The 27,959-nt window shown below is 43.4% G+C and overlaps 1 protein-coding gene across 2 annotated transcripts in view; it reads right to left on the minus strand.

Moving 5' to 3' along the window:
* TEDC1 (tubulin epsilon and delta complex 1) overlaps positions 1–27,959 on the minus strand; it is a 68,257-nt gene that overhangs the window by 15,186 nt on the left and 25,112 nt on the right. For both annotated transcript variants that reach the window (XM_088170227.1, XM_088170226.1), the window contains 3 exons: positions 27,394–27,492; positions 8,956–9,042; positions 5,872–6,084 (listed from right to left, as the gene is read on the minus strand). In XM_088170227.1, coding sequence (XP_088026353.1) covers positions 5,872–6,084; positions 8,956–9,042; positions 27,394–27,492 — 399 coding nt within the window. The remainder of the gene's footprint in view (positions 1–5,871; positions 6,085–8,955; positions 9,043–27,393; positions 27,493–27,959) is intronic.

Raw genomic sequence — 27,959 nt, forward strand, 5'->3', positions numbered from 1 at the left:
GAGGGGAAGTGCCTCTGTGCTTCAGTCCCCACCACCTTCACCTGCATCCCAGCAAGAGAAAACAAAGCATCCCTGTCCTCCCCAGCACACTGTGAGTTCAGAGGGCATCTCTCCTGGGCAGCCCTGCATCCTCCCAGCCCTACCCAGGAGACAGCTGCAAGGGTTTGGCATTACTGAATGGAGGGGAGGACACAGATCAGGAGTAAAATACAGGAAGAAAGATAAAATTAGGTTTCAGTGCTCTCCCACTGTGATTAGGGAGGTCTGGTCCATCAGCAGGGTCAGGGACTGCAGTCTCACCTGGGTGCTCAGACACATCAGCAGCCAAGCTAGCACAGCCACCAGGATTTCTGGGTGGAATTCTGCTGTGGAAAGAGCCTGTTCTAGCTCAGATTAATGGCTCTGGTGTGTGCCTCAGAGATGTATGCATGAGCAAGCTCCGTGCCAACCGTGCTGCCATCTCAAAGCTGTCTGCCTTGCTTGGAAATGCAAGAGAGCACAGAGGGTCCCAGGATACAACATCCCAAGTCTCAACAAAAGCTGGGAATTGTGCAAGCATTTAGGTGATGAAAAATGAAACAATTACCATTTGTTACCCTGCAGTCCAGCTTGTGGATGCCAAATGTTTCAACACAGACTGAAATCAAATCCTCCCCTCTAATAGAGGAGCACGTAACAGAATATTCAGAAAGGAAAAAGCAAAAAAAAAAAAATTCTCTTCTGGGATTAGGAGATTTCATTTTTTACAGTTAAGTTTGTTTCTGAGAGGAGAAATGTTCTTAAAGCTTAACCATTTTCCTCCCCTTTTTGATCATTCCTAGATCCCCAAAATGTCACCAAAGAAATGATTATTTGCCCAGTACTGCACAGAAAAGAGCAAAGCTAACAGAAAGCAAGCCCCATATTCAGATCACACCTCTGCCTTTTCTCCCCCAAGATCCTGCACACATTGCTGCCCAGAGATGGGTATCAGTTAAAATGTCCTATAAATCAGAGTTTCACAAATCACCCAAATCCCATGGCAGCATTCAAATGTCTTCTAGTGAATGTCCCTGAAAGATTAAATCATTTCAGGGTCATTCCAAGCACATAAGCAAAGAAACAGCTGGGGGTAGGCAGAAACAAACAAAAGAAAACAAGGAAATGAAAAATGAAACAAAAGAAAAGAAGCAAAATAATTTCCTTAATTTTAAGAGACTTGAGATGGACAGTTTTAACAACCAGAATCACAGTGTGCAAATGATCAAACTTGCAACAAATGGATTCATTGCCCCTGAAACCACATCCTGAACCATAAGAAATGATGTTTAGTGCTGCAAACCAGGCATCATAGCATGGCAATGACTTTAACACATCTGAAATACCTCTACACAGCCCAAAATAAAGAGATGGATCAACTGCAGGCTCTCCTAAATCAAAGACATTCCAACACGTTTTCAATCCACAGTCTTAGAGCAGTAATTTCCTGTAGCTTCACCCCATCATGAAAACCAGGGAGAATCAGAAGAACAGAAAAAATTCTTCCTGCTGCTCCAGTGTGACACCTCCTCCATTCTCTCCTCATGCAGGGAGCCCAGTAAGGTTCCTCAGAAAAAAAGAAACTTACTTTTCTTTCACATCTTGGGCCATCACTGCATCCCCTCCCTGTTCCTTTCCTGTTGGAATCCTGAAGCCTGGGAGTTTTGAGCTTTCTGTGCTTTCTGGCACTGACCTCCAGGAGAACACTGCTTTTGACTTGAGGCCTTGGAGAAGGCTCCAAATTTGAGTGATGGAGTTAAAATCACTGGTGTGCAGTTAAACAGAACTGTGGGATTTCACATGGTTTGTGAATTTGGGGTTTTTAGAATATAGCAACAAGATATGGGACAAGATGGAGGTTCTTGGGTGTTGTCTCTTTTTCCTTCTTTTTCCTTCTTCATAATTTCAGGCAGTAATTTTTGGTTGGATAGAAAATCCCGCAGTGTGGGTCACAGGGGTTTGGTCATTGGGTCAAAAGTATAAATAACAGAGATGTTAGTTTTTAATTGGATAGTTAGGCCTTAAAAGACCTTGTAATGAGCAAGATACAGCTCCATTTTCTCCCTTTTAGCTTGTTAGCTAAAAGTGCTGTAAAACTCACAGTACTACAGATGAGAATTAATAAACAACTGAGTGAACACAAAACTTTTGTCTCTTGTGCTTCAATCCTGATTCTGAGTGAAGGCAGAAGAAATAAGAAGACAGCCACTGATATGGGGTGCCACTGATATGGGGTGCCACTGATACTTTCCAGCTCAAACACCTTTTTATTAAATTTATGAATGGGACCAGCAGCGTACATCACGTTCCAGAAACAGGTGGGAATATTTTCATTTTTCCTTTTTTCTGCTTCCCTAACAGCTTCAGAATGCAGTTTCCTATTTCTGACCACAGAGCTCACTCAAATCCAAAGACCTTATGATGCTCCCTTCAGCTGTGCTAGCCTGGGTTTATCTCCATGCACTTTTCCTGATGTTTTACCACTTCCCTACTGCCCTGTGCTGGTTTTTGGCTCCACCAATGCCCACTTCCACAAACCCACCCCAGCCACCTCCTCCAGGCTTCCTGCTGCTGTTTGCTCCGGGGGGAGAGGGAAGACAAACTGAACAGTTTATTTTTGCTGAAAATCTTTTCAGGGCCCTCTTCAAATGCCATTTGCAAACCAATGCAGCCACCCCTGGCCCCAGGTTCACTGGTCCCTGCAGTGTTAGAGGGTATAAAATAAAAGCCTGAGTCCCTCAGAGAGAAAAAAGAATACACAGATTGAAATAAAGCTTTTAAAAAAATTAAAGTATATTAAGCCACACAGACATAAAGTGTAAGAAGTGTAAGTCTTAGTTTTAAATAAGCAGGAATATGCTTGAAGTGCATTAAGAGAGTAAAAAGCACTAAAGCCCAGTTGAAAGTTCAGTAGCCTAAAGCCTAGTTTGAAGTTCAGTAACCTAGCTCCAGACATAACAAAAATAGAGCAGAACATTGCTTGCATTTCTAGATAGAACAGATAGAAACCATTTATGTGAACAGACAGAACTATATGGTAAATTACATGTAAAAACTGACACTAGTTTTGTGTTTTAAAGTTAGGTTCTGATAAGTGTAGAAAGAATGTTTTAGAAGTGTTTTTAGCTCATTGGATGATTTTGGGGCCACAGAACACACACACACACACTTAGAAGAAGAGAAAAGAGACGGAAGGAGGAGGAGGAGGAGGAGGAGGAGGAGGAGTAGGAGAAGGAGAAGGAGAAGGAGAGGAATAAGAGGAACAGGAGGAAGAAGAGACAGAAGAAGAGACAGAAGAAGAAGGAGACAGAAAAAGAAGAGACAGAAGAAAGAGACAGAAAAAGAAGAAGAGACAGAAAAAGAAGTGCCAGGGAGCTGCTGCTGCTGCTTCTCCTTGGGACTCGATGCCAGAAAGCTTTAGCGTGGACTTTAACACTCTGAACTCTTTACCTTTGAAATGGATGCATTCATGCAATAAACAGCTTTTCAGCAGCCAACTACTGCTCTGGTCTCTCTGAAGACCCAGATCCCCAGCCAGGATTTCTCCCTGCAGGAGCAGTGCTGTCCATCGGGTGCCCTCAGTGCTGCTGTCCTGAGCAGTCCCTCCCCAGCTGCCTGGCACAGACACGAGCACTCTGTGCATTATCAGGTTCTCTGTCAAGTACGAGGCAGTGGACATAAGAGCTGTAATAAACTGTGCTGTCTGTCCCTCAGCTGGGCATGCCTGTAAGAGCCAAGATCATTTCCAGATGTCTCAGAATTGCAAGATACAAATTCAGAGATAATGGCTTCAGCTACTGCTGTATCTCCTCTTTGCTTGATTAAAAAAATAATATAGAAGGAAAGATTTGATAAGCTTATTTCTCCAGGGAAAAGAAGGGGTCAGAAATATACAATTGATAGAGGAGCCTGCATTCAGCAAGAATCCTGGCTGTGGGGGAAAGGGACAGACTACAGGAAGAAGGCATCACACAAGCAGCAATACTATGCAAAGCAAGGCTGGGTATAAAGAGGATTGATGGAGAGTCATCTGACCCCAAGAATTCCAAAAAATGCTGTCATGCAGCATTACAAAGCAATTCTGTTTCAGGACACATGTAGAAGAGAAGGCATCTGTGGTAAACCTTTTAACAACACACTGAAGATGCACCCCATTTCTCACAGTCACAAACTCATATGACATCCAGAGAACCTCAGAAACTGGAACATGACCAACCATTATTCAAATCCAATAAAATAAGAAATCATCAGTTAAATCTCTCTGGACTTAAACCTCGAATTTTAGTATTTAAAAAAAAAAGTGTGATATTATATAACACCTAACATCATATTTAACAGCATATATATTGTTACATATAAGAGAAGTCAGAGCATATCTCGCTTTAGAAATCATGCACTGGAAATTTTATTTTTAGAATTCGAGGAATGAGTTGTCCCACAACAGTCATGTCCATTTTGCCCAGGAATAACCAAATCTGATGATTCTGGAGATCTGCCTAGTCCAGAACTCCATCACTGACAGTGAGTGACAGTAAATGCCCAGAGAAGACTCTAAGACAAATGGAAATACATGGATATACTTCCTCAGAATATTCCCCCAGCCTGCAATGATTTGTTCTCATAAGGTTGCAATTTCTATCTGCATATTTTATAGTCTTTGATGGATTTCAGCTTCCAAGAATGTGTACAGCAGATTTTAAATCCATGTACACTGCTTATACCCACAGTGCCCTGTGGGGAGAAGTTTTGTACTCTGTGTGAAGCAGCAGCTCCTTGTGCCTTCCCTGGCCAACTGATCCTAATTAGTTCCTTGTGCTTAAGGTGGAAGAGAGCAATTAGCTCTCCACACACTTTTGCCATGCCAGATGCCTTTTGAACTCTTGGGCAAATACTTTTTGATCTGACAACCTGCCAGCTCCCATTTTGTCAGCTGATCTGCAATCCTGTCTACCAACACCTCCATCTAAAACCACTGAAAAGAAAAAAAATCAAACACTCTGGGGTAAAAAGCCTCTCCTGAGTTAAGACAGACACAAAGTGGTGATACAGCAATTTTATTGCTGCTCTGTCTGTCCCAGCTGTTTCTTTCACTTTTTCTCCATCCACAGGTTTTGTAGATTCTCTGGGAGCCTTTTCTCCACTTGCTGCCTGCAGAGAATCACTGGTTTTTATGCCTGCACCTTCATTGTTCTCCTTGTGCCAGACACTCAGATTCACCTTCCACATCTGCATGACCATCTCCTTTATTTATGCCCCACCACAGCTCCCAGTGTCCCCACTGGGTGCTCCCCAGTGTCTCCCCATCCTCACCCAGCAAATAGCAGCACACTCCCTTCAGATCACCTGCTTTCCTCCACAGCCAGCCTCCCACTGCCAGGCTGTTCTGCCATCAAATCTTGTGCTCAGTCTCTTCCCTCGCTTCACAGGTTTCAAATTCCTCTTATTCCTTCCCCCATCAGACATTTCAAAGCCTCCTAATTCAATGAAAGATGACAAGCTCTGGCCTCTTTCCCTGTAAATACTTTATTTTCTCACTCTAACCATTACTGCTGCATCCATCCCCTCTGGGGGCTGCCATGATTTCCTCCTCCTCTTCTCTTTTCTCCTCTCCTCTGCAGTGCCTATCCTTTGAAGCCTGCCCTTCCAAGAGAACACATGTTTTTGTTCCAGCACACAGATTTGTATTTGAAAGAGCACTGGGCATGCTGTGGGCATCAACACAGCTCTGGCACTGTGACTGCAGCAAGGGTGGCACAGGGAACCTGCCCTAGGGCAAAGAAAGATGAAAAAAGCCTGAAAAATTCTCCTAAAGATGCCCAGTGACCATGAGCAGCACCCAGAGCCTCTCCTTACCTTCTCCCACCAGGCAGCCCTTCTCTGAGCCACGAGCTGCTGCAGCTGCTCCTGGAGAGCCAGCAGGTCTCTGGATACTCTGTCCATCTGTCCAGCCAGCCTGTCAGCCCAGGGGCAGCAGGAGCTCACCTCTGGCTGCCTTCTCTTCTCCCCATGAGCATCCTGGGGCTCACACATGCCCCCCTCTTCAGCCACATCATCCAACACAGTTTCCTAAACAAAAAGCAATAAAAGTTACTTTCCAGCAGGAGGCTAAATGGTTTCCCCCATCCTCTTGGTAATTCAGAGCTAGGAATTCACTGCTGCCATCTCAATATACAGTTGCTCCACAATTCCAGAGTTATTTTAAGAGAGAACCCCCTCAGTTCACTATAACATATTTCCAAGTTAACAGAAAACTTATGTTGCTAACCCAGCTTATTTTAGAAAGCACTGCACAGTCAGCTACTCTCCACTGCACTAAAGCATAAAGTAACACTCCTGAGATGGAGGTGATCAGCACTGCAGCAGCTCCAGAGATGCCCTTCCTCCCAAATTCTGAGCTTGGATGCACTTCTAGGGCTCTTTGTAACAAAGGGATGCTGACACTGCTCCAACACCCACAGGATCACCTGTGGCCATGGGAAACTCCACAAGTTGAGGAACATCCAGAGATCCCTGCTCCAGGCTGGTCAGGAGCTGGCAGCTCTGCATGACCATGACCATCTACAGGTTTGACAATTAACTGTGCAACTGCCTTCCAAGGTAGCAACTGCTTTTTCAAATACTCAAGGAAAAAAAAAAACCTAAAAAACCAAAAATCAGACCCCATCTATACACTCTGGTGCACAGACTGTGCAGAAACACACATTTTTCAAGCCAGAATAGCACAGCATAACTAAAGGACATAGGCCTCACTCACAGAGTATTAAACATTTATTTTCATACTGTTATCAAGAAGGCATTCAATAGGAGAGGTCATAATCTCTTTTAAGGACATCATTAGCATTCAAAATTATCTTTAGCAATTGAAGAAGCAATTTAGGAATGCTGGCAGGAAATTCAGCAGCTGAGCAGCGTGGTCTGTACCCCAGCAAGGAAAAACCAAGTGCATAATTAGTGGCACAGCAGCAGCACTGCTGGAGGAGACACCAGAGAGCCCGAAGTCACCAATGTCACACTGCTAAAGTCACAAAGTCTCAGGGACAGAAGAGGGCTGACTGTCATGCTGACACCCAGGTGAGGCACTTGAAGTTAAACACACACAGAGAGGAGGGAAAGTCTCAGATGAGAGCAGCAGCAAACACCAAAAGCTCCAACGAATGGCACACACAGACATCAAAACTTGTGCTCAGCCTAGAGACAGGGGCTGGGGAGGCAGTGACATGCTACCAGCCTTCACTTATATAAAGGATTGCTATAAAAAGGAGGGGAAATTTTACTTTTTCTCCTCTCTCTCCCTTTTCTCAGAAGGCAGGTTAAAAACTCTTAATTCACAGCAAGAGATTCTTACGCTCCTGCAAGAAAAAGCTTCCTAAAACAGCAAAGAATGGCACAGGACACCCTGCAAAAGCTCCTGCTGAGCCATGGCCCAGCTCACAGAACACACACATGGCAGGGACAGGGACAGGATGATAATGTCAGGGAAATAAAGCCAAGAGCTTTTTGGGGTTTGGGGGCTCTTCTGTTTATGCCTTATTCTAAAATTGATTAAATGACAGAACTGTAAAGTAACATTAGCATTCAGTGCTCTCAGGCTCCTGGTGGGATTTTGGGGCTGTTCTGTGCAGGGCCAGGAGTTGGACTCGATGATCCTGGTGGATCCCTTCCAGAATATTCTGGATATTCTGTGATTACTGCAGCCACTCCAGTTCCTGCAGGGATGTCTTGCTGTGCTCTGCTCCTGCCCACCACCAGCAGGAAGAGCTGGCAGCAGCTATGCAAGAACCACCCCATCCATCAGATCAGCAATGCAAAACACAACTTTGGCAGAAAGAGAAAAACACTACTATTCTTTTTGAAGCACATCTCATTCCCATACATCCTACTGCATCCAGGAACAGCCACCAGCATCAGTGAAACAAAAGAAAAAAGGATATACACCATCCAGCACATTCAATAGTTTAGAAAGGATGTTGCTGGTCAGTTTTCAAGTATTTATTTAGAATTTAACTCCAGAAAGCAGGCTAACACTCCTCAGCATGCCACAGGCAAACGTTTTGGCAGATACACAGAAATAATTGCAGTTATATTTTATCTATTGGGAGCCAGGCCTGTGCTAATGCTGATGCTTTCCAAAAAACCATAAGATGGTAAACATGTAAAGCAAAAACCATTAGGGAGCTAATGGAAATTGGAAACATCCTTCAGGAAAGGTGAGGTAATTTCACAGTGCCCTTTGCCTTGTTTTTAGTGTAGAAAAAGGCACATAGGCAATTAGCAGTCAGCTCACCGATTCCCCAAATTCTGTAAGCTCATACAGCTAATGTGGTGTGCTAAAGAATTATTTCAGCAACACTGAACGGGCAAAAGTCGTGGAGAGAAGTGAGATGGATGGCATCGTTTGCACTCACTTGAGAAACCCTAAGATGCACAGAGAAAGGGTTATTGATTTTCTTATGATCATTCAACACAGTTCAAGGGGAAATCAGCAATGTCAACACACTATTTGGCTGGGAAAAAATGAAGTTGTTTTCAATATCAGCTGCCTGCAAATTTAGTTGTTCTCAAGACTGCAATAAAGCTTAGAGGCCCTCTTCTGAAAAGCCATTTAATTTTACAAAAATGTGCAACTGCTATGTTTAAAAACTATTAAAAAAGATGAAGATCAGACCTTTTCATTTGTGTTAACTATATGAAATTCTGCCATTCTGCCCTGCAATTCCTCAGCTTGGCTGGGTGAGTCCTACTGAAGAAAACAGGAATGAGAGAAAACTGTGAAAACATCTTATTTTACTGAGACTGGTTTTTTTTTCCTTTTTCTCATGTGCTGTTGAACAGATGGTTTGTAATATTTAATTTTGTGGGACTTAAGGACCTTTGGAAGTAGGCAGCTTTGTTAAAGTCAAGAAAGATGCAGCCCTCAAGATCAGTTTGGTTCATTACCATCCAATGCCAGTACACTGGTTCCAGCTGCTTCCACTCCAGAAAGGCTTCCAGCTGCATGGTCTCACACTCCAGGAGCTGCAACAGCTACAGGAAAGGAGACAAAGGAAAGGAAATCAGCTCACCTTGGTCACCTGAGAGCTCCATGAATGGTGGGCTTGGCCTGAGGCACACAAAGAGAGTGAGTGGCACCTGGGACAACGATTTACAGGAATATTTTTAAAAAGAGATGGGGAAAGATGAGGTAAAACACTTCTCCCAGTATCACTGATTTATCCCTCACCCCAAATGTACCAACTCCATCAGCCTTTCCACACATAAATGTGAATTTCCACATTGTTTTGAGGGATCAGAGACACAGCTCTGATATACATGCTTACTGAATGACCAGCTTCAAACCTCCTGTGCTTCCTGACCACAAAAAAAACCTGTTTCTCCAAAAGTATTTTTCCTCATCTATCCCTTCACTCTGAAACAGCATGGAACAACTCCCTCGAAAATGTTATGTATTTCATAAACTGTGTGATCTGCTGCATGAGGAATCCCTCCCTTTGCCTGAGAGCACTCAGAGGAGAGATGCTGCATTATAGCCACACAAATTATATTTTTTTCACAAATAATATGCATGATACACATGTATGCACACACATATATGGTGAAGGAGACATTTAAAGACTAAATACTTATGTATCAGTAAAAAAAAAAAACTCTTGTAAAGAATGATAAGACAAATAAATTTGCTGTAAATCTGGTGAGCTTTAACAATTTTCGTTCTGACCATGCCTTTGAAATGAACAATTTTAACACCAATCTGATACCAAAGGGAACTTTTTGAGATAACCACAAAGAGTGCAGGGCCTTGAGAAGAATGACAAGGACCAGACCAGTACCAGCTAAATCCATTTTATACAGACAACTATCTTCTGCTAGCTTAGCTTGCTTTAGTTACTTAGTATAAAACATAATTTAAATAAGTGCAAAGCATGAGTTGACTTTGCAGTTTTATTATGCAGATATTACTTGAAGACAAAGGAACCAAAGAAAGGAAACCACTTTGTAAGAGTAACTGCTGGAAATTATATGCAGTTTGCTCTAAAACACTGCTGGATCCAAAATACAATTATTACACATTTGCTCACACACCAGACACTTGGCACTACACTTAATGACTCTGCTAGTTTCAAGCTCAGCTGGGATATAAAAGGTGGAAGAATGGCTTTCTGCCTCCTTTTTCCTTTTTTCTCTTTTTTTTTTTTTTTTTGCCATAGGTACATCTACAGCACAAATGGCTTACATTATGGAATCTGAGGCTTGCAATAAAACCCAGCCAAAAAGTTGATTAAATATTCAGGCAACAGCCAAGTTACTTGACTTTAAAGTAGCTTTGTGATGTGGTCGTGAGCTGTGACTGCAGTATGAGCACGTCTCACTACAGCTAAAGAGGGTTGGGATGGGGAGCTGCTCATTCTGAGCCTTCAAAAGAAGAGTGATCCTAATAAAAGCACACTCATCATCACCTTTATTCTCACTGGAATGGCAGAAGCTCCATATGCCACTGGCTTGCACAGCACAACTGAGAGGGAATGGTTCTGTAATTCACCAAACCTCTGCAGGACCTGCTGCAGTTAACTCACCTTAACAACAAAGCTTCCTGAGCAGTCTCCTCTTTTCAAACCCTTTGGGATTTTTGGGTGCTTTTGTTGCCTTTTTTTTTTTTTTTTTAACTACTTCATCAGTTCCACAAAACTGGAACAGCTTGTGTGAAAGAATTCATCTGATTCAGCCACAGCATCCTCACCTTTCCCTGAGGTATTAGCACCTCAGGCAGGTCTGCAATAGCCAACATTTGGGTTTCCACCTGAGGGACTTCAGGCACTGCTCCTGAATGCCAAAATCCTCTGCCATCCTTTGCACAGGCCTTGCAAGGCTTTGATGCTGTTGCAGCACGGAGAATAAAGCAGAACACAATAAAAAAAAAAAAGTACTACAAATATCCTTGAGATACCTTAGCAAAAATCATAAAAACAAATGGATGATCAGGGTTGGGAAGGCACAATGGATTGTAGGTCCATGTGCCTTGAACTGGGTCACAAGGACAGTGTCCACCTGCCCCAGGGGTGACAGGTTTTCACTCAGACATGCCAATGCTTAGGAATGAACATTTCTGTCAGGCTGTTTCTTCCCCCAGCCTCATCCTGTGCACGAGCTTCTCAGGAGAATTTCTCTTGTGTTTTTTACCAAACTCTGCTTTTTGGGATTTGGAGGCCACAGTGATGCCTGGAGAGGCTCCCTGGAACAGAGGCTGGGCAGAGTTAAAGGAATAAAGCAGGAATTTATTAAAAACCCTTCAAAGGATTCACCTTGGGCAGTACCAGAGCCTGGCTGTGGCTATACCCAAGATGGACCCTGAATCACAAATTTTCACACTTTTATAAGTTTTGGTCCATTTCCATCTTGGGGTTCATTGTCCAATCCCAGCTCCAGGTTCTGCAGTCCCATCCTCCCAGATTCTCTCCTCAATTCGCTGTTGTTTGCACTTTTTGGGGCTGAAGCTGCAGCGGTGTCCTTGGTTGTGGGGCTGGCAAAGGATTGTTTTGTGTGCCTGAGCTGTGAGGAGAACTTGTAACACTTTGTATGAAGTGCAGAGTCACACCCCAATGCAGTGCAGAATCTGGAAAAGATGAAAGCTAAAACTTCAGGCATCACTCTGGTGTGTGTTCTCTTAGGTCTCACATCACAGAGCTGAAATTTCAGAAACCAAAGCCCAAATTGTACCTCTGCATCCCCCCAAACTCAGCTCCATTTCTTGTTCATTTACTACCAACAGGAGATCACACATGTGCCACGAGCTGCTCCACCTCTGATGCTACATGAACCTCTCAAAATGTAAAACAAAATTCCCAAGCTGTAACTAAAGCTGCCTGCCCATTTTCAAGGACCAGATGTCACACCTCCTAAAGACTGAAGTCTGTAGAAGAGCATCAATTCTGTTTCATGAAAAAAGTGAAGCAGCAAGTCAAAAAAGTGCCTCACGTGGGTATCTAAGTGATGCTTAAGGATAATGCCTGAAAATTGTATTTCCCTCTACACAAAATTAAGACAAACATATCTATTTCCTTCATTCTTCTGGAGGAAGTCATTGCTCTAAAATATTTACACTGGCTGAAAAAGCAACGACAAATTCAAATTGCCAGTCTCTGTGGAGAGGCAATTCCAGAATGAATGCTGAGAGCAAACGCTTTGCAGGAACAACTTCTTTAAGCCATTGTAAAAATCCACCCGTGGTGCAGGCAGCAGCTTTGGCACAGAGGGTGAGCTGTGCCCAGCTGAGCAGGCTGCCAGCACAGCCCAGTGTGATGCAGAAGCTCTGTAAAGAGCTTGCCTTGCTTCTGCAGCACATGGCTGGGACCTCCAAAGGCAGAACTCAGACCTCAGGGAACAGAGGGAGCTTCAGCAGCAGAAGTCTAAGGTGACAAGATGAGCTAGGTGGTTCTGGAAACTTCCCTGGAGATGTTCAGGAGCCCTCTGGACACTGCCTGAGTAACCTGCTCCCTCCTTGAGCAGGGAGCTGAGACCATGTGGCCTCCAGTGATCCTCTCCAATCCTGCCCATCCTGATACTGTCTTGGCTTGCAATGCAGGATGTGCCCAGCAGTGTGTGTTCTATCCCATCTGTTAATCCAGCTGGGGCAGTGTTCTTTATCTTTCCCACAGCCCATCCTCCCTCCAGGAGATATCTCCTGTTAATGGCCATGGAGTCCCAGGGCATGGCTGATAAAATTCCATCATCCCATTGGGAGATGCTCCACCCAGGGGGAGGAGCCAAGCATTTCCTACCCAGATCAAAGCTGAGATTTGGAACATCAGAGCAGCCTTTTCCCACTGCATTCCAGAGGAAAACCAGACCCTTCCACATCATCACTGGAGCTTTGGAGGAAAACTGCACCTTCTCCAGGAGCACTGCTCCAGCAGAACCACATCTGTCACTGCAGGAGGATGCAGCCACCATTGAATGGGACTGCACCAACCCCTGACTGACTGACGGGGGTCAGCTTGGATTCTGACTCTGGCAGTGGTTTGGGTTTGTTCTCTGTAATACTGCATTTCTATTTTAATTTTCCTAGTAAAGAACTGTTATTCCTATTCCCATATCTTTGCCTGAGAGCGCCTTAATTTCAAAATTATAATAATTTGGAGGGAGGGGTTTACATTTTTCCATTCCAAGGAAGGCTCCTGCCTTCCTTAGCAGACACCAGCCTTTCAAACCAAGACAGACACTCAACAGGAGACCAAAGCTGGATATTTCTCAGCATCCACAAGTGTAACTCACATGTTGTTTAAACATATTTGCAATTACTCCTTCTGTAGAGATATTAATCTCTTTCGTATTATTTACCACCATATTAGAAAAATCATTAGCGCCTGTAGACGGTTACGGAAATCAATATTTAATAAATTTGCAGCATAATGCACCCTTTCCACAGGCTCAGTTCCAGAGATCTCCCTGCAACAAGTGTTTAATCTCCGATGCCCACAGCTCATAATTCAACTACCACAGCACTGGCAAAACTATTTTTAATCAAAACTTGCTCTGCCTAAATGTTCAGAAAATCATTTTATTGTTAGACAGAGAAAAAAAAAAAAAAAGGTCCTTCAGCAATAAATTCAGTTTCTTGGCTCGGAGACAAAACACTGCTAATTCATCACTGTTCACATGTGTGAAGACAGAAAAGTTGCACTGGGCTCCTGAGCCCTGCACACCTCACCCAAATGCCAACATCTCTGGGGAATTACTCATGGCTTGAGACAGGCCTGGCCTGTCAGGAAAGCTTATGTGGGGAAACTAGACTATTCAATAATTGTTTAATAAAACAATTGCTTTAATTAAATAAACTTTTAAAATTAAATTATTGAATTAAATAAATTTAAATAAAACTGAAATAACTGTTGAATAAAGAATGGCTTTATTCAATGTGTATCTGGGTAATCTGAATTCTAGTTCTGAATATCCCACAAGCACAGGAGAGAAGCAAAGTGGAGAAGAAGAAAAGGGATAAACATTCATGGAAGTTATACCATTTATGGTACCACAAGTAAACCATAACTGGCATTAAGGCTTTAGAGACCTAACCAAGCATCAGATGAAACAAAAAAAAAATTCAACACATCTTCACCTCTACCAATACAAAACTCCCTTAACTGACAAAAAAAAACCTGCAGACCTTGGCTAATGAGAGCTTCTCAGCAGGCAGGTTTTTAGGTTTAAATTTGGTTTAAAATGGCACACACAACCCAAACTGAACTTTGGAAAGTCTACGTTTTGAAATCCCCTTCACCAAAAAAAAACCCAGAAAATCTCAGTATCAAAAGCATCTCAGGCTTGGACAAAAACAACACTGTATGTGGACACACTCAGTGCTCCAAGTTTCAGTTCCACATTGAGATTTTTCCAGCAGCAAAGCTGGTTTAAGACATTGCCATGTATCCCTTGAAGGCTAAAACAAAAATAAACAGGGTTGAAAAGCAGAAAGTCATGCTAGGGTTGTGTGAAATACAAACCTACAGAACAATAAGCAGCCTCCAGGCACAAGGCAAAGAAAGACCTTCTCTAATTTCTCTGCCTGTGAAACATCCCCTGAGAGCCAAGACAGAGCAGGGGGAGCACTGCAGTGGGTCTGAAAGGCTCTTGGAGGACACAAGTGGATGAGAATTTCTTCCAGCACCAGTTACTGATCCCATAGGGACCTTGACCAGCACCCCTGCAGGGACAGGAAAAGACCTCTGGCTCCACAAAATGGTATTTCTGTGCCTGCTGAGCATCACCTCTTTGGGAATTCAATGTTGGGGGGCTGAGAAAGGCTTGTGCTGCAAGGGAAAGCAGGACTTGAATCTTTTGCAAAAGACACAACACATAAAATACAAAACACAGCAGTTTTGGGTGCAGGGGTATCATTCCAGGTGCCTTGACACGTGCAAAATCTCCAACATCTAAACCAAAATATGTGACTTTTCCATCCACCAACACCAGCTTTATCCCACCACAGCTCCAACTCCAAGTGAGCTATCTCAGTTTTACACTGCTGAGAGCAGGAAAGCAAACCACTAGTTTACAACTTCAGTGACAAAGATCATCGTTATAAAACTTAACTGCTATTTGTGGAGGGATTCAGAAAACAACTGCTTAAAATGCAACTAGGAGAAAATGATATTTCAGACAAACAGAATTTTGGCAGATAAAAATTGCATTACAGCTCTCACATTGATAGGCAGTGAACTGGGATGTATTAATGGCATTCATTTGCAGAGGAACGGGTCAATGAAGGGACAGCTTGGCATTTTCCCCGTGGAAATGTATTAAAACATGAAAAAAAAAAAAATACCAGGAAAAAGAAGCCTGAAGTTTTATACTTCATCAGCCAAGATCAATATATGTAAGACTGAAAAAGGCACACATTTTCATCCCCAATGATTTTGGGTGCCTAACCTGGCATCCCTGAAGAGCCAAATTATTTTCACACAGTACCGAGTACCTCTAGCTCAGTGAAAGCACTTCCAGTAGATACCAAGAATCACAATCTACTTGAGAGAAATCTCAGCTAGAGGATTTCAAAGAAAAGCATCAAATTGTATCACAGTACTGCCTGACAGCTGTTATTATTGCACTGCCAACCAAAACCCCCATGCAGCTGATGTCAAAAAAAAGACCATTATTATTCTGCTTTTATTCAGACTGTTTCTGTACACAGAACAAAGCATTATCCATACTCATTTTTTTCCTTTCCTCCCCCCTATATATACTTGCCCATTTCCCTGTATTTTCAACAGGCTACAGACAATTAATTTAAAAATTGATTCAATATGTGGATTAGCCTAAGATTGCAAATTGATATGAGTACAGTTTCTCCCAGCCTAGCTCTTTGACAAGCCATCACAGACTATTTGTGCATGCAGGTATTTTCACACATTTTAAAATGTGCTACTGACTAGACAAACTACTAATTTAAAGTCTGCTGTAGTTCCTCATGTCAATTAATTTCTCTTGCTAGTCTCTTTCACACTCCTTTAAATTAAGCAACAAACTTTAAAAAGAACCACAAATCCAAAATCTCTTGCAAAACATGAGTAACAGCTGATTTTATAACTCTATTTCCTCATCTATTTAAAACAACAAAAATACCTGCCAGTAGAGCTGAGTTAACATTATGGGCCAATTGCAAACAAAGTTTAATTTTACAAGGCTATAAAAACAGTTCTGCCAGTGTCTCCTCAGGATCTGAGCTGTGTTCTCACATCCAGAAGAGCAGTGCAGGTCAGTTCAGCTCTCCAGCAGCAGCCCAGCTGTGGCTAAAGCCACTGCAATATCTGAATTTAACTGTGCTCTGCTGCTTCCATGAGCAGTGAGGCTGGAGAATGCAGTGCTCCTGTCCTGCCTGCCTGACTTTCTGCATGGGTGAAGTGAATTTTTGATTCAGAGGTGGGTGCAGGACAACACAAGGGCCCAGTTAGGGATCACAAGATCATCACAGTTCTGGGGCACCTCAGGATCAGCCTTCACCAACTTTGTACTTTGGCCCAAAGGAAGAGTGAGGAGCCTCTTTTCTGTCAGAGGCTCATAACTCATTTCTCTTTGCCATGAAAACAACATCAGTGTACACTGCACAAGCAGCTCTGCACTTTCTAGTGGTTACTGTCAGCTTCGAGGCACAATTCAAGAGATGAGTCAGAAGTTTTAAAGCTCCTCACCCAAACCTTTTTCTTCCCTGATATTTTATTTGTTCCTTCAGGGTCCAACAGCCCAGCTGAGATCAACTAGGCTGCACCAGCAAGACCCTTTCTGACTCCATCACCAAAAATTATCAGCAAGTAAGGCACTCTCACTCTGAGGTGCCCTCAAAGTTAGGAGGCAGCCCAGCATCACCAGGGGGTTTGGAGGTGGATACAAGAACCTCTCACCACCCCAGCCTCAGCTGGTCAGTGGCAATTCCATCTCCAGCTTACAGGCATCAGGTATGATGCTGGTCCAGCTGGATGGGACCCCAGTGCCTGCCTGGGCTCACCCAGAGCATCCCCTGAGCTGCACAGGGGATGCTCCCCACAGTGGGTTCATAGCACTTCCACCAGGAAAAGAAAAAAAAAAAATAAAATCAAATGCCAACTGATGACAAAACACCTCAGCCTTGTCTCTCCAGCTTATTAATTCCAGCTGCATTGTCTCAGGAGGAATTATATTATAGTATATCACTGTCACTGTCACAGCATTCAAATGATGTTAAGTATGGCATAAAACAAGCAGAAGCACGAAGCAGCAGTGAGGCTCAGTGTCATTCCATCACTTCTGCTGCTGGCAACCACAGCCACGTGCTCACATCAGTGCAGAAATGTAGATACTGTGTTCCAGAGACACCTTCCTTCCCACAGTGGAGGAGTCTAACATATTGCTGCTACACAGTCCAACAATTTATGGAGTCCATGATAAACCACTGCATCATTTTTCAAGGTCCAAGAACTCTATAAGCTTGGTCAGTAAAATGTACTAAGCAATAAGTCATCCCCAAAAAAATGGTGATGGCAACTACAGAACTGCAGCTCTATTCACTCTTTTTTTTTTGTATGGATAAGTTTAGCTGAAAGCAATATTAGTGACAAATTGCAGCCTGGGGAAATTTTCAGATCAAGGTAATAATGCTATGAGGTAGAATGATTTGCTTTAGTGTTGCTATATAATGCTGCCAGTTCCCTCCAACTGGACACTAACTGCAGCCAGAGGCCACCTTGCTTAAAAAAATATCTAAAGAAATATATTAGCACTAAACCTGTCTGAAGTAATAAAAGAAAAAAAACCCAGAGCATCCTTCCCAAGAAGGGGCACAGGGAAAGTGAAATTGGGTAAAAAGTTCAACAGCTAAATGATTCATGGCTGATGACAAGCTAAAGGAGCTGCTCTCATGCTAAAACTGCTGAACCACACAGGTGGGAAGGAACTTCTGGAAGCTCTAAACCAATCTCCTGCCCAAAGCAAGGTGCTCAGGGCTCTGCCCAACACCACAGATGTCACCTCTTCTCTGGGATCTGCTTCCAGAGTTGGATCAATTCTCCAGCTCTGACCACCTCAGTGTCTCACTGGGTTTGTTCCTGTCCTTGTGCTGGGACAGGGACACCGAGCACTGGGGCTTGGCAGAGGGGCAGGTTCAGCCTTTGCTGCCTGGGCACACTGCTGGCTCCTGGGCACCCTCTGCCCACCCGAGCCCCCAGGTCCTGCTAAAGGCTGACCCCAGAGTGGCCACTAAGAGCCACACACCCATTTGTGTGCCACTGCTCCCTTCTGCAATTTGGCCACAAGGCTGCCAGGACTGTCCTTCAGTGATGCACAAATCCTCTGTGCCCACCTGCCTTTCCCAAAGCTCCTTAATGACAATCCCTGCCTGCCCCTGGCATGGGATAGCCCAGACTGCTGTGAAAGAGAAGCAGCAGCAGGATGTGAGGGACTGAAGTGCCTGTCCCAGAGCAGGAGGAACTGAACAAGCTGGGAAGAGCAGGCATCAGAGCAGCTGAAAACATCTGATGCCACAGCCAGCTGCAGGGAAGGAGAATTGTTTTGATCATATTCACCTTTTGAGATTTAAGGCAGTTTAGCTCCTGCAGAGGCTTCTTTCTTTCTACAGCATGAGGATGAATCATTCAAACATTTCTAGCCTCTCCAGTCTCCCTCAGTGAATTCTCCTTTCTCCTGTCAAGCCTAAATTTCCACTCTGACCTGCACCTATTCATGGCTCTGGACAGTGCTTGTCCATCTCCCAGACAGGATGTGGAAGCCAAGCTGCTGCTTCTGGATGGTGAGTAAAAAATAAAACCTCCAGCAGCAGCAGCACAGGGATGAGAAGGGGGGGTAGGAGAGGAATTCCTCACCCAAGATAACTGGCCCACAAAGAGACCACACAAAGTATTCAAAGTCATCTGTATTAAATTCTTTTTCAGCCTTCCCTTCTAAAATCGACTTGAGCCAACCTTAGAAATTCCCAATATACATTACCTCACACAATTTGATTGCTCTTGCTTCCACAGTGCACAGCAGGCCAGACATTTCCAAGATTTTCCTTTCTTCAGCAGGATCAGGAACTTGGCTACAAGCAGACACTGTCTAAAAGCAGCTTTGAAGCCATTTGACCTCTATAATTCTTCCTGATTTTACTCAGATGACAAGGGTTGAATCTGTTCTGCCTCATTTTTGCAAATGAGTACCTGGATCCACGTTTCCAAGAGGTTTTAATAACTCCTACAGCAAACCATGTTTTATGTGTGAGAAATGTCAGGGAACGAAGTGAAAACCATTTGCCTGCAGCATTTCGGAAGGAAAATGACATGGCAGCCTACCCTCTCCTCCTGCAAAGGGAATCATTAAAAAAGGCAGCAATAATATTCTTTGTTCCTGCCACTTAGCACAGGGTGGGCAGCACAGGCTCTCACTGACAGCTCCTTTGCTTTCTTAGCACTTACTCCTGCCTTGCCATGAAATGTGAGGAAGAAAAATCGTATCTGAATTGCCCAGCCTTCTTTGGATTTCTGCTTTGAATCGTTTTCTTGTAGCCACTCTCCTGTCCTACAGGAAATTCATGACAACCCCTTTTGTAAGGCAGTAGCCACTGCTGCTCCAGGGAGTGTGGGGAGGGGTTCCATGCACACAGGCAGAAGGAACAAAACCCACCAGAGCTTTTTCCAAGCCCAACAGCCTGCAGTGTGCCAAGCTCCAAACCAACAGAGCCCTCTCACAGAAAAGCAAGGAGCTGTAACTATTCTGAATTTTAAAGGTGATCAAGGCAGTCCCACTAAGAAAACACAACTTAAAGGGACTGTGTTGAGCATCTTCACACACATGTAAATGTGGATTTCCAGCGGAGTTTATCCTCCCTGGGAGCTCTGGAACCCCACCCATCCCAATTCTGCAGTGCACAGCAGCACAGCAGCCACTCTGCTCCTGACATTACACCACCAAAACACCACAGCCAGCCAGAGGGAAAGAATAAACCTTTCAACCAACACAACCCAGGGAGGTTTAAAGCCATTTCTTGCTCCACCATTCATCTGAGTGATGCCAAGGAGAAAGGGATGCCTACACTCCTGATCACAGAGCAGCACCAAGGGTCTGTTTCCTTCTAGCCTGCAGGTGACCTTCACATTAAACCCACCCTTCCAACCTCCTCTGAAGAGCCACCATCACAATTCCAGCTCTCTGGGCCCTTCAGCTCCCTCAAGCTTTCTTGTGTCAGCCTCCAGGCCTCCTGCATTTAGGTGCTGGAGCCCCATCTATAATGCAGCACATCATCAGATCTGCTCTCCTCTGCAATATTAATGCCAGCTCCCATGTTCTTTCTCACCAAGCTGACTACCAGGCATGTAAAATGTCTAAAGTAACTGTGGCTGGAAGAGCAACACCAAACATTAAGTCATTTAACAGGGGGGAAAGGAGCATTGTCTTTCAGTGGCACTGAGCGTGGTTTACACCTCTAATGCACGGCCCAGCAGGATCAATGCTAAAGTTGGAAACTGCAGCATTCAAAGTTAAGAAGTGCCAGAATTCAAGCTGCCTGAACAATGCTAATTTGACCCTCCCATGTGTATAAGGGCTAGGATTATGCAACCAAAATGTTTCCCCTCGTAATTTGTCTCACCAAGGGCACAGATTGGCTGGTGCTCACTCCACATGTTATCCCTCTTCCTTTCAAAGGGCATATTATTCTGTTTGCTCTTCTGAGGGAAGCCACAGCCTTATTTGTCACACATCATTCAGATCCCATTCTACAGGCAGAATTTTTATCTTGAAGATAAACAAGTTATCTTCCCTAATGACCCATGTGAGACAAGATAATGGCATTGCTGCCGTGCTGCAAATGGGAAATGAAAACAAGGAGATGTAAGTAAAATGCTTCCATTGCCTTTGGATGCCTTAAGTGAGGCTTCCAAGATATGATTTTCAGGAAATTTAGAAGTTACTAAAGCACTTCATGGATACATCAACCCAGCACAGCTCAACAACTTGCAGCCCTGTGCAGAGCCCACCATGGGAAGTTCAGTTTAAGCAACTTATTGAGGGTAACTTGAGAATCCAAAGGCACAGGAGTGTGGCAGCAAGTGCAACTGCCTCAGCTGCTAAGGCTTCCTTCCTCTCCCAATTTTTGATGTGAATTCTTTCACATCACAGCTACCCTGCTTCCACAATGCCCTCATTCAGGCCACTTGTCCATGAGCCTCTCCCAGCTCCTGACCTCACTGGACAAAGAGCCAGAGCAAAAAGGTTCCTCTCTATCCATCCTATCCCTTCCACATTCCCTGTGCTATTCAATGAATAATGCTGGAATGGTTTAGTAAAAGCAAGTTAAAGACAGCAGGAGAGGAAAACACTTTAAAAGGACAAAGCATTTGCTATTTTTATCCCAAGTGCCACGGTGAGCGTAATTATGCAAATTCAAAAAACTTGTCATAATTGACCTTTTCAAAACATGTGTGTCCATGGGCCTAACATACAATTTTTTTGTGAACCTTGAAATTTATTAAAGGTCAGCAGCTCTAACACTTAATTTCATTTAATCACTGAAGAACTTATTTAGCATGCAACCATCACCAATCATCAAGGAAAAACAAACTCGCTTAGAAACAGGTAAAAATTGTGATGCATTGGACTAGCAAAACAAAAGAAATAGTTTTAAAAAGCTGTAAAAGAAAATTTTTTAAAATGTTCTTGCTACAGAACCTAGCAGTTTAGCTGTTGTTCTGAAAATGTAATAACAGTGCCAAAATCCAAGGGTTCAGGTCCATCTGAAGCCCTAGAAGCAGATCTGGTAAATGGTCAGAAGTCACAACACAAACCCCAGTGCAGCTACTTTATGCTATATTATTTTTTTATGCAGGAGCCATTTGAGAAATTTCAAGGTTTTTTGTTTTTTTTTTCTTCCAGGAAAGTAAAGCACAGTGACAAACAGGCAAAGCTGCCCTTAATTAGAACAGGAGGTACAACACAAAGTACTGATCCCATTCCAGGACAGAAATGACAGAACTATGGCTTTTACCAAGGGAATGAAACAATAAACACATAAAAAGCTGAGGGCCAGACCAAACAGAATTAGTTGCCAGAGCAGCACAGAAGATCATGAATCTATGACAATTTATACCAATGAAGGCAGTTTGTCCTTGAAGCTCAAGGTCATTTTTTCACTAAACACCACATCTTTTTTCTGGAATTTACATGCAGCACAAGCCTTTGTTTCCTGACTTAAATCTTCTGCCCAGCAGCATCACAGTCTATAGGATGAATGTCATTTTTTTCCATTGGTGTCTACACTCTGAGAAATGTGTTGCTTGAACTGCTTCTTGTACACCAGATGGAAGGACATTATAAAATATCAGATGGCTCTCTAACAGGCTCTTTGAAATTCAAATAAGGTCACATATCCTTCACCTCACCATACAAGACCACACCAGGGTTGATTACAGAAATACTAGCACAGGTCTGTGTCAAATCAATAACGTGACACGGTGTCAAGCTTATCACAGGGGTTTCACTGTTTATTTTCATTTAGTGCCTTGTCACCACCAGGAACATTCCAGGAAGTCCCCAACACAAGGACACCAAATATAGCCTGGGACACAGCAGCTGGGACTGTCCTGCACAGATATTCCACTAGAGAGTGAACAACCTGGGGTGCATTTCTGGAGATAACAGAATAGCACAGGGATTATTTGGGAGCCAGACAAATAACCTGGGTTAGATGGCAGAGCTGGATTCTGCAGCTCTGCCCCCACATATGTTCCAGTGCTGCCTGGAAAGGCTGAGCTGGAACAGAGACCAGGCAGAGCAAAATGAATAAAACAGGAATTTATTGAAAGGATTCACCTTGGGCAGTGCAAGAGCCTGGCTGGGGTTACACCCAAATCAAATCCAAGATGGATCCTGGTCACGAGTTTTTACACTTTTATAAGTTTTGGTTTATTCATATATTTGGGTTAATTATTTAACCACAGCCCAGGCTATGAAGTCTCAGCCCCCCTGGCTTGCCCCCTTTCCTTCTCTGCTGTTTCTGCTTTTTGGGTACCAGGTGTCCTTGATTCTCCAGCTAGAAAGGACTTATTTTGTCAAACTCCCCTGTGAAGAGAAGTTACTACCACCTGACATGAAGTTTCAGAGTTACACACTGAGCAGCAGAGATTCTGAAAAACACAAAAGCTAAACCCCAAGGCATGACCAGGAGGTGGTGCTGTCCCTTGCATGCCCTGAAATCACTGGTTTGTCCCTGCAGAGAAAAACTTCAGCAGATCCAGGGCACTTTATGCAAGTGCACGAGCCCCTGAACTCAACTTTCATGAAAAAGGAACTGTTAAATGCACGTTCAGCATTTCTGAGAATTCCATGCCGATCGGCTCCGAATGCTTCCAGTGTGAACGCATTTGTCCTGGGAAGAACAGCAGCTCTTCAGTGCTCTGCATGAATTCAAAGCACGGGCTGTTACTCACAGAGAATAAACCTGCTGTGCCACCCATCTGTGGCAGCCATCTGGGACAGATGTTAGAAATGGAAGCTGCCACGAGATTTAGGGTTCACTATCACCCCACCTCCCACCTCGATCAATTACCCCTCAAATGACCCAATAAGAAATTTATGGATCCCACCTGACTGAAGGAAGCAACACAGATACTTCCCATTTCCTGATAAACCAACGTTTATCCTTTCCTGATAAACCAACAGTCCAGAGAGCAGATCAGGGCTCTGCCTGCCCCATCCTATCCCATCCCACCCAACCTCTGCTGCTTGGAGAGCTGGAGCTCACTTGAATCTTTTATGGGCATAGAATTGACCATGTATTACATATGCAAAGTCAGACAGATTATCTGTTTGCTCCCATTTACTTGTTACCAAGAACCTCAGTTTCTTAAGCCAAATAAATCACCTTTAAAACATGTTAATGATCAACAAACATAAACATTCCTCACAAAATTCTGAAACAAAATTATTGGTTATTCACGTCCAAGTTCTATAAATTTCACTGCATGTCCATCTGGCAGACAGCTGCATTATTTATTTGCTGTCACACTCAGTAAATTGATTTACTGGCATTTAAAGGTGTCATCTTTACTCATTACCATTTCAGTGATCACTCCAGCACTGCCAACGTTGCACCAATGACCTGAGTTTCAACTTTTAATCTCTCCTAAGACTGAATTCCACATGCAAAGCAGTACATGAAGAGACAGAGCAAACTGAAGGACTAAGGTGCTTTGATTTCAAGTTCACTGATCTCCGTACAGTAACAATTTGATAAGAAAATTAATTTAATGACTCAAGTGCAACATACACTTTTTTGAGCCCGAGGTAAACTTCAGAACTGGCAGCAGTGCTGTGCAGAATTAAGATAAGGGGACTTGATAGACAAGAAAAAGGAAAGGGGCCACATCCAGCAGCACCCATCAGCTTGAAAATGCATCAGAACACAAGAGACTCGAGGTGTCTGGACTGTATTCTAGGACACTCAGTGATAAGTGCAAGAGATTTTCAAGAAAAGCTGCAATGACCCCCCCAAGCTCCCTGATCTGTGTGCTCCAGCACAGCCTCAGGCAAACAGCTCCAGAACCATCCCCACTGAGCCAGGCACTTCTGGAAACTGAATTCCAGCTGAAATAACACCACTGACAGCCCCAGGCAGCACAGGAACCAAGCAGAGCAGTGAGCTGCAGCTCACAGCCACACACATATAAATATAACCAAACTGCAGGAAAAGTTGGGGTTCTGATCATGCCTCACTAGAGAAAAACATAATTAAAACCATTAGGTTTGGAAAACTTCCAGCCCTATGAATCTGCCAAAGACATTTATGATGATAGAAGAATAATAATGTCCAGTAAAATCCCTGGACATAAAAGCACTAAAAGTGTTTTACAGTCAAAAATCTGAAGACAGAACATTCTAAATCAGTTAATATGCATCTTCTATAGAAAAGGAGCAAGCGTGACTTTTACATCTCATAAAGTGGAGCTTGACTTCACAGCTATCTGTATCCTATCACACTTTCCCTGTCAGACTAAACATCTCTTGTTTGGATGCAAACAGAGCAACTCCTCTCACAGGGTATTTTTGATGAAAATGAAGTCGAGGCTTTAAAAAAAGCAGAGCCCAAGTCCCTTCTGTGACAGCAAATTTCTGCTGCTGCCATGCACTGTGCATGGCGAGGCTTTGAAGGGTGCCCAGGATGAGAAGGAATTCATAACACCATCCACCAAGAGGGGTGCATGACAGTAAAGCATATTGACATGCTTTGCTCTTTTTATTGATCCATGCAGCAGGCTCTTACTTGAGGTAGCATTCAGAGAAATGCCTCATTTAGTTGAAAAGAAAAAAAAAAAAAAAACTATTTCACAGTTTTTGGAGAAAACATTTGGCAGAGTGCTGCCATCTGCACCAATATTTGAAAACCAAGCCATTCAAATGCTCATAATTTACTTAATCTTAGCAAGATATTTGGAAATTAGAGGCTTTTTATTACATTTTTCCAAAGCAGCGCCACTTTGCATATTGAGTATTTAGATCCATCTGGAAAAGTGACACTCAAAACAACAAAGCCTTTTCAAGCCCACACCACCTTGTTGTACCAGGCTCTTCATACAGACTGAGCACATGACTTCCAGAAGCTGCTTTTGGGAAATCAGGGTAAGGGCAGACAAAATCTACAAAGAATGTTCAGATGGTGTCCACAACAATTATAAAGCTCTCAGAAGCATCTACACTCAAGTGTGTTGTGATGACTTCCTGCAATTTCCCCTGTTTATTTTAGAATCAGGCACAAGAGAGCAGCTCAGAACTCCTTTCTTGAATAGGTTTGAGAACTTTAAGAGGTTTAAGAATTTCCCAGCTGGTTGTACTGACAAATAATTCCAGTTTTGGATCAGTCCGAGCAGTAAGTGACATAAGAAAGGAATTTCCAACACACAGGCACTGGAGCTGGAGCCTGGTTGGGATTGCACCTGTCAGAGACAGAAACTGGAGACAGACTGTGGCCACTTGCAGTTTATTTAAAGAAAACATCTTCTGTCACCCTGCTTTCAGTCACCACCCTGGTTTTGTTTCATGTTTGCTGTTCAAGCCTGGGAAAGGTGGAATGAAGACTTTGTTGATTTTAACTAAGCCACAAAGCTGCCCACTAAACCTTGACTACAGCACTCTGCCTAACACAGAAAAACTCCTTCCATTTTACCCTGAGCCTCCTCTGAACACAACACCTGGAGCAGGCATCCAGGAAAGGGAGCAGAAAAAAACCTCCTGGAATGATTCATTACCAAAGCAAGTCAAAACCAAATGCCAAGAGCATCATTAAGCTTTACTGCAACAGATCAGTGACACACTCAGGGTAAGGCTTTGGGAAAAAAGGTCATTGCAAAGTCCCCCTGCACAGCCTGGAAGTTTCTAAGAGCAGCCTGCCAGACCTTTCCAGGCATTTGCTAAAATCTGGAGGACTTCAGACTTCAGAGCAAGGTGCTGCTGTGAAGCACAGGTGAAAAAAAAAAGGCCATTTGCTGCAGAAAAACAATAATTTTCCAGGAAAATGTTCTAAAGAGATGAATCTTACCCAGAGTTTGGATATGAACCATTCATCCAAGAAATGCCCAGCAATGAAAGATTAACGTGCACTTTACTTTAGGGGCTTTGAACATAAAACTATCCTCCCACCTTCAAATCTACTTTCCTGAATTTCTTTGTGCAGAATATTTACAATGCCTGCTTTCATTCTTAAGCAAACAGCAGAAGGAATATCTTCTTTGAGCAAACAGGTCTGGACAGACTGCAGAAATTTGCCAAATATTGATTTTGTTAGGGACGAGCTTGAAATTTCCATCTTGTTTCAGTTTCACTCTGAATGAACTTTTAGAAAGTGATTTTTTTTTTTTAAACAAATGTATTATGCTGCATTAAAAGAAGTGAATTAAACTTCTTCAGATAATGAACTGAAACACCTATGATAAGTGAGTAATTAAGAGCAGCAGGAATTTATCCTTCAGGGTTAAACAGAACACTGGGGAAATGATGTTGTCCTGAGAGGTTGTGTCAGTCAGGCACTGTGCCTGACTGGCCCAGATGTGGCTACTGGCAGGACACAACAGCAAATCAGCCAACTTCTCTGAAGTGTTTTATTCTCCAAGCCTTTTCCCCAGGGACACTTTCAGTTGGGTCTCTTCCCACTCCTTGTCTATCAGGTTCTATAAAACTTAGCCTGATACCTTTGGGCTTGTGTTCTATCAAACCAGATTTGGTGAATGCAAATAAGTGAAGAAACTGGAAATTCCATCTACAAGCCCTTATTTCTGCTGGAAACTGAGTTTAAAAGATGTTACAAGGAAAGCAGTCTTCACAATGTTTGTGTAAAGCATCCTGAGCATCCACGAGTCACAGGAGAAGCATTACCTGCTTGTAGCTCTCTGGGTGTCTAATGAGATCTGTTTCTGTGACAGAAAAATGTCCGAGGTTCTGGTCCATGTGGGAGCCACTTGTGAATAAATGGATCTGGAACAGATTGATTTCAAAGGTATTTGTTAGTGCAAGGAGCAGCTTATTAACATCATTAACATCATTAACTGCCACCCAACAGCTGCATGGTGATGTGGGTACAAACCCTTTCCCAAGGGACGTGGGCAAATGTGAGTACTGCCACCAACACTGCAGCCAGAATGGACAGGATGAACATGCACACAACCACCTCCCAAAATGGTCCAGCCTTGCCAGAACTTGCAGGGATTGCAACCACTGCTGCCACAGTAAAACTGAAGGGTTTTTTTTCTTCATCCTGTCTTGAAGTCTTTTTTCCTTCCAGTACACATGGCCTGCATGGTGCATGGCATGAAAGGAGAAACCATTTACCCAGACAGCAGCAGTCTTAACTGAGCTGAAGTATACTCTCAGAATAATTTTTATTTCTTCCTTTTAAGTAGAAAATGCTACCAAGTTACAGTAAGGTTCTCTTTTGCTGCTCT

The sequence above is a fragment of the Sturnus vulgaris genome, chromosome 9, assembly GCF_052056855.1.
Source record: "Sturnus vulgaris isolate bStuVul1 chromosome 9, bStuVul1.hap1, whole genome shotgun sequence".
Classification (NCBI taxonomy): Eukaryota; Metazoa; Chordata; class Aves; order Passeriformes; family Sturnidae; genus Sturnus; species Sturnus vulgaris.